Source organism: Salmo trutta, chromosome 21 (assembly GCF_901001165.1).
Source record: "Salmo trutta chromosome 21, fSalTru1.1, whole genome shotgun sequence".
NCBI classification, from domain to species: Eukaryota; Metazoa; Chordata; class Actinopteri; order Salmoniformes; family Salmonidae; genus Salmo; species Salmo trutta.
This window is the reverse complement of record NC_042977.1, coordinates 22,039,802-22,051,861: the sequence shown is the minus strand read 5'-3', so window position 1 is coordinate 22,051,861 and position 12,060 is coordinate 22,039,802. Positions and strand designations below refer to the sequence as shown.

The 12,060-nt window shown below is 40.3% G+C and overlaps 1 gene segment (V, D, J or C); it reads right to left on the bottom strand.

Moving 5' to 3' along the window:
• Positions 1 to 953: 953 nt before the first annotated feature.
• Positions 954 to 3,858, bottom strand: LOC115156942 (T cell receptor alpha variable 14/delta variable 4-like). The segment is given in 3 exon segments: positions 954 to 976; positions 3,225 to 3,564; positions 3,718 to 3,858. Coding segments are annotated over 3 exon segments (462 nt in total).
• Between the last annotated feature and the right edge of the window lie 8,202 nt (positions 3,859 to 12,060).

The window sequence follows — 12,060 nt, the reverse complement described above, 5'->3', positions numbered from 1 at the left end:
TACAGTGTTTGTAGGTTTCACTGTGGGCCTCACAGCGCAGTAGTACAGAGCAGAGTCTGTCACTTCAGCAGAGGAGATCTCCAGATCCAAATGGTTACTCTTCATTGAGTTTGACAGATATTTGAGTGTTCAGAGGATCTGTTTTCTTTATAAACTCTGTACCTTATATGTACAAGAGGAACTCTGGCCTTTGTTCTGTGTCTTGGTAAAATCAATTTTTATATTAAATGGAGGAACAGTTTGAACCCCTGCTGTCTCTGGCTCCACATCCACCCCGCCCGGCCATCTAGATGTGTGAAAGTTAGTGTATAAGCTAATGATCCATCATGTATGACATCAAATCAAATCAAATGTATTTATATAGCCCTTCTTACATCAGCTGATATCTCAAAGTGCTGTACAGAAACCCAGCCTAAAACCCCAAACAGCAAGCAATGCAGGTGTAGATGCACGGTGGCTAGGAAAAACTCCCTAGAAAGGCCAAAACCTAGGAAGAAACCTAGAGAGGAACCAGGCAATGAGGGGTGGCCAGTCCTCTTCTGGCTGTGCCGGGTGGAGAGTATAACAGCACATGGCCTAGATGTTCAAATGTTCATAAATGACCAGCATTGTCAAATAATAATAATCATAGTAGTTGTCGAGGGTGCAACAAGTCAGTAACACAAGAGTAAGTGTCAGTTGGCTTTTTCATAGCCGATCTTTGAGAGTATCTCTACCGCTCCTGCTGTCTCTAGAGAGTTGAAAACAGCAGGTCTGGGACAGGTAGCACGTCCGGTGAATAGGTCAGGGTTCCAGCAACAGCTACCTGTCCCAGACAACAGGTCTGGGACAGGTAGCACGTCCAGTGAACAGGTCAGGGTTCCATAGCTGCAGGCAGAACAGTTGGAACTGGAGCAGCAGCACGGCCAGGTGAACTGGGGACAGCAAGGAGTCATCAAGCCAGGTAGTCCTGAGGCATGGTCCTAGGGCTCAGGTCCTCTGAGAGAGAGAGAGAAAGAAAGAGAAAGAGAGAATTAGAGAGAGCATATTTAAATTCACACAGGACACCGGAAAAGACAAGAGAAATACTCCAGATGTGACAGACTGACCCTAGCCCCACGACACATAAACTACTGCAGCATAAATACTGGAGGCTGAGACAGGAGGGGTCAGGAGACACTGTGGCCCCATCCGATGAAACCCCCAGACAGGGCCAAACAGGTAGGATATAACCCCACCCACTTTGCCAAAGCACAGCCCCCACACCACTGGAGGGACATTCCTGGGATAGTGAAAAACTTACATTTTGTATTACCATATCATCTTTGTATGTTGTCCATAGTTATGTACTTGAAAATGTATCAACTGACCAATTCGGCACATTTGGGCAGACTTATAAAAATATATTTTTTTAAATATTGTGCAGAATTGCAATGCTTCACTGGATCAATCTGAAACGTTGCATACTCACTTCTGCCATCTAGTGGCCAAAATCTAAATTGCACCTGAACACCTACTGTATATTTTAAACTCAGCAAAAAATAAACGTCCCTTTTTCAGGACCCTGTCTTTCAAAGTTAATTAGTAAAAATCCAAATAACTTCACAGATCTTCATTGTAAAGGGTTTGAACACTGTTTCCCATGCTTGTTCAATGAACCATAGACAATTAATGAACATGCACCTGTGGAACGGTCGTGAAGACACTAAGAGCTTACAGACGGTAAGCAATTAAGGTCACAGTTATGAAAACTTAGGACACTAAGAGGCCCTTCTACTGACTTTGAAAAACACCAAAAGAAAGATGCCGAGGGTCCCTGCTCATCTGTGTGAACCTGCCTTAGGCATGCTGCAAGGAGGTATGAGGACTGCAGGGCAATAAATTGCAATGTCCATACTGTGAGATGCCTAAGACAGTGCTACAGGGAGACAGGATGGACAGCTGATCGTCCTCGCAGTGGCAGATCACGTGCAACAACACCTGCACAGGATCGGTACATCCGAACATCACACCTGCGGGACAGGTACAGGATGGCAACAACAACTGCCCGAGTTACACCAGGAACGCACAATCCCTCCATCAGTGCTCAGACTATCCACAACAGGCTGAGAGAGGCTGGACTGAGGGCTTGTAGGCCTGTTGTAAGGCAGGTCCTCACCAGATATCACCGACTACAACGTTGCCTATGGGCACAAACCCACCGTTGCTGGACCAGACAGGACTGGCAAAAAGTGATCTTCACTGACGAGTTGCGGTTTTGTCTCACCAGGGGTGATGGTCGGATTTGAATGTATCGTCGGAGGAATGAGCGTTACACCGAGGCCTGTACTCTGGAGCGGGATCGATTTGGAGGTGGAGGGTCGGTCATGGTCTGGGGTGGTGTGTCACAGCATCATCGGACTGAGCTTGTTGTCATTGCTAACAATCTCAATGCTGTGCTTTACAGGGAAGACATCCATCCTCCGCCATACTGCTCGTTCTGTGCGTGATTTCCTGCAAGACAGGAATGTCAGTGTTCTGCAATGGCCAGCGAAGAGCCCGGATATCATTCCCATTGAGCACGTCTGGGACCTGTTGGATCGTAAGGTGAGGGCTACGGCCATTCCCCCCAGAAATGACCGGGAACTTGCAAGTGCCTTGGTGGAAGAGTGGGGTAACATCTCACAGCAAGAACTGGCAAATCTGGTGCAGTCCATGAGGAGGAGATGCACTGCAGTACTTAATGCAGCTGGTGGCTACACCAGATACTGACTGCTACTTTTGATTTTGACCCCCCCTTGTTCAGGGACCCATTATTCCATTTCTGTTAGTCACATATCTGTGGAACTTGTTCAGTTTATGTCTCAGTTGTTGAATCTTGTTATGTTCATACAAATATTTACACATGTTAATTTTGCTGAAAATAAATGCAGTTGACAGGGAGAGGACATTTCTTTTTTTGCTGAGTTTATTATGGCCTTTCTCGTTAATTTCAAAGGTGATGGAACAAAAAAAACGTTTTTTCTGTTTGTATTAGCTTTTACCAGATATAATGTGTTATGTTCTCCTACATTAATTTCGCATTTCCACAATCTTTGAAGTGTTTCCTTTCAAATGGTATCAATAATATGCATATCCTTCCTTCAGGTCCTGAGCTACAGGCAGTTAGATTTGGGTGTGCCGTTATAGGCGAATATTGAAAAAACAGTAGGTATGTTACTTATGTATGTCATACAGGATGTCTGTTTCCTCCCTTGGTTCCTTACATGTTTTTGTACAGTTTGTCAGAGTTTCCTGTCACTGTGGTCTTCATGGCACAGAAGTACAGAGCAGAGTCTGTCACATCAGCAGAAGAGATCTTCAGATTCACACGTTTGTCCACTTTGTCAAGGGAAACTGTCAGACGTGGAGGTGGGGGAGTAGCTGTAATTATTAACCCCTCTGGTGTGATGTACAGGAGGAATTCTGGTTTGGATCTTGGATATTGGCTGTACCACTGTAGAGTGTAGACAGTGCCGTCATATTTGCAGGAGAGATGGACATTCCTTCCCTCCTGAACAAGCTCTTCTGTAGTCACAGGGTTTATTGAATCCCCAAAACTGTTTCCTGCAAAAAGATTTGGTCAAATAACTTCTGTAACTGTACAACTGTGCAGTTGTAAATAACATTTAAACACTATGAATGTGCAATTACTATGTTTTTGTGCTGTTCGTTCACTGTAAGATTAAATTAAAGATTTCAATCCACATAATAACTCACCTAAAAAAGCGGAAAAGAGAACAAATGAGAAGAAAAACATCTTGCCAGACCTTTGAGAACCTGACAGACAGCACTGAGAGACCTGACTAATTAGATACTTCCTGAACAATAACATCCCATAAACTAAATGTGGATCTTTGATTATACACCCCCTCCTCTTGACACCAACATGAAATGTTTTATGTTATGGCTTTCTTTCTACAGTATATGTTGACAAGTTTTTGTACAGTGTGTCTGAGTTTCCTGTCACTGTGGGCTGCAAGGCGCAGTGGTACAGAGCAGAGTCCTCCAATTCAACAGATGAGATCATCAAGTCAACACGGGTCTTCTCTTCATTCAGTCTACCAGTGTGTCGTGGAGTTGTAATGGATGTATTCTGTACAGACATGCTGCTTTGTAGGATCCAAAGAAGACATTCTGGTCTGGATCCGGGGTAATGTCGGTACCACTGTAGATTGTTAACATCGCCCTTGTAGTTGCAGGAGAGAGTGATGTCTGTTCCTTGAAGGGCATTGACTTCAGGCTTCACTGGAGTTATTGTTTCCTGCTCCATACTATCATCTGCAATAATATAAGTATTGTCATTGTGTTAATGTGTATTCCAAATGAGAAAAAATACATGGATTAGGTGCCCATAAAGTATGACAAGAGAAAGAACTGAACGTTTCCAGTGAAATGCATCTTAGTGTTTCATGCAATCATTAACTGAAAAAAGCAATGACACTGTTTTCAAAATGTTATTTGGTTTAAGCTGAGAATTCAGCACTCACCTACAAACGCAGAGAGGAGAAACAGTAATATGAGTGACATCCTGACACAGACTAGATAAACCGACTGAGAGATAAGACAGTGAGAGAGCTGAGTAGTTCCTCTACAGAGACATCCTCATGGTTGCAGGTATACCCAGCCTATACCAGTGTTTGACTATGAGGCCCCTCCTCTGATAACTGGATATGTAACTCTTCTTCTGAGGTTGGTGGTTAAGGGTTTTCACTTCCTATTGGCCTCCTCCTCGGATTATTTTAGACTTAATTTCTATCTGAAAATATCTTGTTTTTGCTGTTGTTGTTGTTTGTTTGTTTTTTCAATACATCCACAATACTATACCATGCTATACCATATAAATCATCTGCAAATAAACCTTCTCTAAGAATAGTAGAATATTGTGTCACTGTTAATGAAGATGGTGATCATTCCAAAGAAAAAGCCTTCTTCCCACGTCTTTGTGTCAGACTGTGTGGGCTCCATGGCACAGTAGTACAGAGCAAAGTCTGTCACATCAGCAGAGGAGATCTCCAGATCCACATGTTTGGCTTTTTTGTCATAATTTAGAGTGAACCCTGGTGTAATATCCACGTACTCCATAACCAGTAACTGTGGTGCTGATTTGGAATATTGTGATATTAGTTTACAAATGCACTAGAGACTCCACTTGATGGCGATGTGGTCAAAGAAAATAGCAGATTGTAAAACGACAACCTGTCAGTTCCTCCTCATTAGCTCATTTTTGAATGAATTTCTATCTGGAAATGGATAGAGAATGCTACTGTTTGTTTTTTCAATGGATCAACAATGCAATACCGTATGTATTACCTGCAAATAAACCTTATGATATGATTCACAATATGGTTTGGAAATGCATTATTTAAAAAAAATCACAATACTGTATATACCATGCTATACCATATATATATAATCTGCAAATAAACCCCAATAGTAAGAATTGTATAATATTGTATGATGATAAGGATGAAGTGAATTCTAAACAGAATTCCTACATCCCAAATCTTTGTGTCAGACTGTCAGCTTTTTGTATGAGGAAGTGTTTCCTGTCACTGCAGACTCCATGTCACAGTAGTACAGAGCAGAGTCTGTCACTTCAGTAGAGGAGTCTGTATGAACGGTCTGTATGAACCTGAGCTGGAAGGCGAGGAGGGACAAGTTTCTGGACATATCCTGATTGATATCCTGATCCTGATTGCCATGCAATCCTTGTTTAAATTACATCCTAGGATTGAAGCATTTATTTATTTTTAACAATACCACTATATTCATGTTATACTGCATTAGGAAGAAAAAAGTTTGAAATAACAATTGATCTGAACATGAATTTAGGTTTAGGGTTATGGCTAGGGTTAGTGTTAATCCAGGGTGTGAACATGAAACTAGGGTTAGTGATCGGGTTCGGGTTATGGCCAAGGTTTATCTGGGATGTGGACATGAATCTTGGGTTAGTATTAGGGCTAGGGTTACGGCTAGGACAGAAGGGTTCCACACGGGTTCTCCCTTTATTCAGATTAACTGTCAGAACTGTCAGATTAACAGACAGTCGAGGGTCATCAGGTTTAGCATCAGGTCTGTCACTTTTTAATTTGTTCATTTGTTTCAACAAATAATTCACTGTTCATTTCCAGCCTACATGTATATTATTTGTTTATTGAAGGAAACCTAATATTGAAAATGTTTCTCTTAGGGGATGTCAGTGTTTTCAGGTCACAGCGTGTCTGGGTTTCGTTTAACTGTGGGCTCCAGGGCACAGTAGTAAAGAGTAGAATCTAACACTTCAGCAGAGGAGATCTCCAGATCTACACAGGTTCTCTCATCATTCAGTTTAACAGACAGTCGAGGGTCTTCAGGTTTAGATTTCACTACAGAGGGGTTGGATGACACTCCAGTGAGGAGGAGGAAGATGGGAGATGATCCAGGGTACTGTTGATACCACTGGAGAGTGCTAGCAGAGGAGTAATTACAGGACAGATTTATGACATCACCCTCCAACCCAAACACCTTATATGATGTTGGAGTGATGTCATTCCCATGACTGCCACCTGGAAAACATGTATGAAACAAAAATTAGTCAAGTGTATTAAAAATTGATAAAATGTCATTCACAGTAATATTACTCCAGGCTCTGTTAATTACATGGGATATGTAATTAGATATGAAGAATAGTATCAAACTCACCCACTAGTGCATATATTAAAATGTATCCTGGTAACATGCTGGTAAGTGTTATTTGACACAGTGAAAAGAGTGAACAGAAGTATAATTCTGACAAAACGACTCCCCTGGTTTCTCACTGTCCGCTACAGTATAAAATGCATTTCTCTTCCTCCGCCTCAATTATGTAACACCTCCCCTTAAAAAACATCACACAACACAAAATACTTTACACACGCACAAACACATGCACAGCGTTTTTGTAATGGGGCAGTATATCCTGTTGTCACAAGGGGTATCATAGCACAGTAGTACACAGCAGAGTCAGACAGCTGTAACCTCTGGATCATCAAGGGGACTGATTTTGCTGTGACATTCAGAAGGGCATCAAATCTCACCTTGAACTCAGTAGTAGTGTCTGCAGGTGAACATCCTTTCTCAGCATAAGCATGGAGTTGACATTTGCTAGTTGTTTGTACCAGAAGAGATATGGTGATTGATCACAAATAGACAAGTGAGTGTTGTTGGTTGTCCTTCTTACGACCATTACATCTTCTGTTGGCTGTGTTACATTCTCTTCTGCTGTGCACCCTGAAAAGAAAGAGAAATATGTCTTCACAACATATAATAATAATAATGTATATAAATTAAATTAACAAATATGTCTGTATGTATGGCATCCTCTGATTCAGGGGTGTGTGTGCTTTGTTAGGTTGCCCCCTTCAGGTTGACTTTCATACTACACCACCAAGCTGTGTGAATTTTGAATAGGGCTAACAATAATAATATTTTTGCACTTTGTCATATTCCCAAGTGATTATCCAACCAATATATAAAAAACATGCCTACGGTAAGTGAAATTGAAGACTCCTGATTGAAGAGTGAAGAATACATATTTCTCACAGTGCATTGAATATGAAGACAGATAAACACTAGACCACCTGGTGATTGCACACAGCACATGTGTGACCAGAGTTCTCTGAACTCAACTTCTACCATCATGACATCAAATGTGGTTGCTGTTTAATCATGATTTCCACTTCATCAAAGCATTTTGATCTGCAGGTTTTTGTATGGTGTATTATACACTTTGTATCACTGTGTCAAGAGCACAGTAGTAGAGAGCTGTGTCTGCCAGGGTTAGGCTTGTTATGACCAGTTCAGTTGATGTCGAGGATGTTGTGGATTTATATCTCTTATCAGGGATATATTCACTCCCGCTCTGTGATCTGGCACCTTTATACAGTAGAAACTCAGGAGCCTGGTGAGGATAATGCCGGTACCAGTTCAGCCAAATATTTTCACTGCTTGTATCATATGAGCAGCTCAGAGTCACAAGTTCTCCCTCTGTACTGATCACTTCATTATTTACAGGATTAATGTGATTCCCAGCAATCTGTCCTGCAAAGAAAGAACAGTAAAATTGTGACTTACAAAGTGTAAAAGCTATGTGCTGTAGAAATTGGGGTGGAAATGATTAACAGTAGTTATATATTAACAAAGTAAAAGGGGAAAAAAGCATATAATTATTCATCATAACATGATATAAAACATTATATTAAATATTGTTTACCTGAGGCTAGAATGAGAACCAGTATCAGAGAGTTCTCCATGTGGAACATAGAAATACCAGATCAGATCTCTGTCTTGGTTACTGGATTCTGTTGCTGCAGTGCTTGCTCCTGAGAGTTTTCTGCAGAGAGAAAGGGGATGTACATTACCCAGACAGGAAATAGCTGGTTTATAGGCATTGTGTTGTGAATAGCATTAAAATGAACTGTGTATATGTATGTGTGTCAGATCATGTTTTTGTACAGTGTTTCTGGGTTTCCTGTCACTCTGGGCCTCAGAGCACAGTAGTACAGAGCAGAGTCTGTTACCTCAGCAGAGGAGATCTCCAGATCCACGCGGTCGGTAAATTGTTTACAGAGTCAGTGTAGCTGCAGGCTAGTGTGATGGTATCACCCGCCACACCACCCACCATAGACCTAGTGGGATTAATGTCATCTTCAAAACTACCACCTGTCAGAATAGTAAAGACGTGTTGCTGTTTTAATAGCTTTTTTGACAACTATCAAATATATTCTGGAGTTGGAATTAAAATGATGAAAATGAATCAAATCAAGTTTTATTTGTCACATACACATGGTTAGCAGATGTTAAGGAGAGTGTACTTGTGAATACATCACTGACCCAAAAATACATCACTCACCAACAAGGACTGAGAGGAGGAGAAATTATGAAAGCAGCATCATAGCTGATAGAAACAGTATACCAACGTTTCTAACACAAAACAGGCAGAGTTGAATATCTCTCTCTACTCCAATCTTTCAGTCTTGATGATTGGAGAAAATGTTGTATCTCCACCTACTGCCAAAGACAGGGGGCAACCACATTTCTTTACGTGTGTGCCATGCAATCCTTGATTAATCGTAGGATTGGTGCATTCATTCATTTTTAACATTACTACTTCATTCATGTTATACTACATCACGAAGATAACAAGTTTAAAATCAATACAGTGCAATTGTTGCTGTTTTTTGTATTTTATTTCATTTAACTTTGTTATTTTGTTACGTTTATTTCTTATACTTTTTGTTACTTATTCTTTTTTTTAAAGTTTGGGAATACTTTCAACTTAATTCTTATGATATCTTGTACTCTTCTTTTTATAAAGCTGCTTTTGAGTGTTTAGAGATAAAAGACTGTAGATCTTCTGACTGGCATGGAAGTGACAAGAGTCTTCAGAGGTGTAAGGATAATTAGGAGTATGAAACTAGGGTATTTGATGCGGTGGTACTTCATTCATGTTATACTTCGTAATGAAGAAAATAGTTAAACATTCATAATTTATGTGGACATCAAGTTAGGGTACAGGTTATGGGTAGAATAGAGGGATTTAGTGTTTAGGACATACAAGTTATGGTTAGTGTTATGGGTAGAATAGAGGGGTTTAGTGTTTAGGACATATTCATTCATCTCCCCGACATCAGATGTTCTAGATTTTTAACCAGTAACTGTGGTGCTGATTTGGGATTTTGTCGATACCATAGAAGAGAATTAACAGAAGAGGTGTAGTTACAAGAGAGAGTAACTCTGTCCCTTTCTGAAGCCACTTCTACATCAGTGTAGGGTGTTAATACCTGTCCAGAACTAAGACCTATAAACCATAAAACATATATTATATTTAATACTTTAAACACATATGGAAGATTGAATTAATTACATACGCAGTGTAAAGATTGATTTCTATGTAAAAAAACATGCATCCTCATGTCATGCATCATCTTCATGTTATTTGTTTCTAAAAATAAATATCTCTCAACATAATAACACTCAGTTTAAATGAAAATGTCATTACTTACCTATCAAGTTAAAGAAGAGTAATAGTGAACAGAACAACATTGTAGACGACAGGATGTGTAGATTAAGCACCAGCTGCTGATGAAAAGCACAGCATCAACTGGCTATGATCTACGTCAGGCCTGGGCAAAAGACAGCCTGGGGCCGTTTGTGGCCAGCGACCTGATTCAATACAGCCCACGGAATCATGCTGAGATCGCATGAAGTAATTATTTTCATGAACCTACAGTAGGATGCCCCCCATGCTCTAAAATATGCATACACGGAGTTTATCATGAGCTGTCAGGTTTTTGTAAAGTGGGTCTGGGTTCCTGTCACTGTGGGCCTCAGAGCACAGTAGTACAGAGCAGAGTCTGTCACTTCAGCAGAGGAGATCTCCAGATCCACACCGGTTCTCTCTTTGTTCAGTGTAACAGACAGTAGAATGTCTTTTGGATCAACTCTCAATTCATATGGATTATTGATAGTTGTTACAAGGTAAAGGAATTGGAGACCTGATCCAGAATAATGTCTGTACCACAGCAGAATATCTGATATTAATTTATAGTTACAGGAGATCTTAACTCTGCTACCCTCTAAATAATACTCCTCAGGACTGGTTGAAGTAATATCATCCTCTAAATAATTAACTACAAGGGCTGAAATCAGTAGAATATAACAGAATAGCATCATGGTCTATGTTACAGATCAGACATGAATGTCTAATTTAGAAAACAGCAAAGCCAAAACACTGATATGACTCTGAAATGATAAGTAGGCATATACAATGTTGCTCCTCCTCTTCACATATTGTAGGTTTTAAACACACCCACCAGGTTTCCTGTCAAAAAAAAAACCATGAGATGAACCATCTCCTGGAGGTCATGTCATGTGCGCATCGGAGTGTCAGGTTAGGTTTTTGTACAGCGTTTGTAGGTTTCCTTTCACTGTGGGCGTCAGTGCACAGTAGTACATAGCAGAGTCTTTCTCTTTAGCAGAGGAGATCTCCAGATCCACACGGTTCTTCTCATCATTTAGTTTGACTGACAGTCGAGGATCCAGACCTGGAGCCCGTGATGGAGACCCAACACCATGCAGGATAAGCAGGATATACTGAGGAGGTGATCCAGGGTCCTGGAGATACCATTGAAGAGAGACTGCAGATGAGTAGGTGCATGAAAGTGTAATATTGGTACCTGCTGGAGCATACACCTCCTCTCTGATTGGTTCAATGGTCTGACCATTACTGTCACCTGCAAGAGATGCAAAATATGTTATTCTTCTATTATTACTCCGTTATAGATCTATTTTAAACACATCAAGACTTAGTTCACATTCAACATAACACCAATAAAAATGTACAGATTATAGATTACTTACATGCAACTACTAAAAGCAAAATAAATGTGGGGATTGACATTGTGGCTGAAACTGGAAGTTTGATAACACACAGCATAACACACAGCACAGCAAGATTTGTGTATACTAAAAAAAACATCCTCCTCTGTCTAGTTTTGGATTTAACATCTCTTCTCAAACCTTTGAAGCCCCACCCCAAAATACAGAGAGTTGTCAGATGAGCTTAAGTAACAACAGACTTCTTGTTCCTGCTTGATGCCACTGTCACATCCTCAAAATGCAGGGCTGCACTGAAATATGATTACCTTAGTCTCCCTCTTTTGGATATTGGATAAAACTGTGTTATTTATTTCCATTTATTTTCATGATTTTAGGTCAACAGAGTTGGCAGAAGGACCTGACCTGTCTACTGTGATGTCATAGAGGAAACATTGCTTGAAGTGCATATCTGTAAGATAATTCATCTATTCGACTTAAGGCAATTCATTAATATACAGGCATTTTTGTTTTCATCTTTATAGATATAATTTACAGTATAAATCTGCAACATATTCAGATAACCGAATGAGTTTCTGTCACTTTTTCATTTGTTCATTTGTTTCAACAAATAATTCACTGTTCATTTCCAGCCTACATGGATTTTTTGTCTATTGAAGGTAACCTAATAATTGACATGTTTGTCTTAGGGGATGTCAGTGTTTT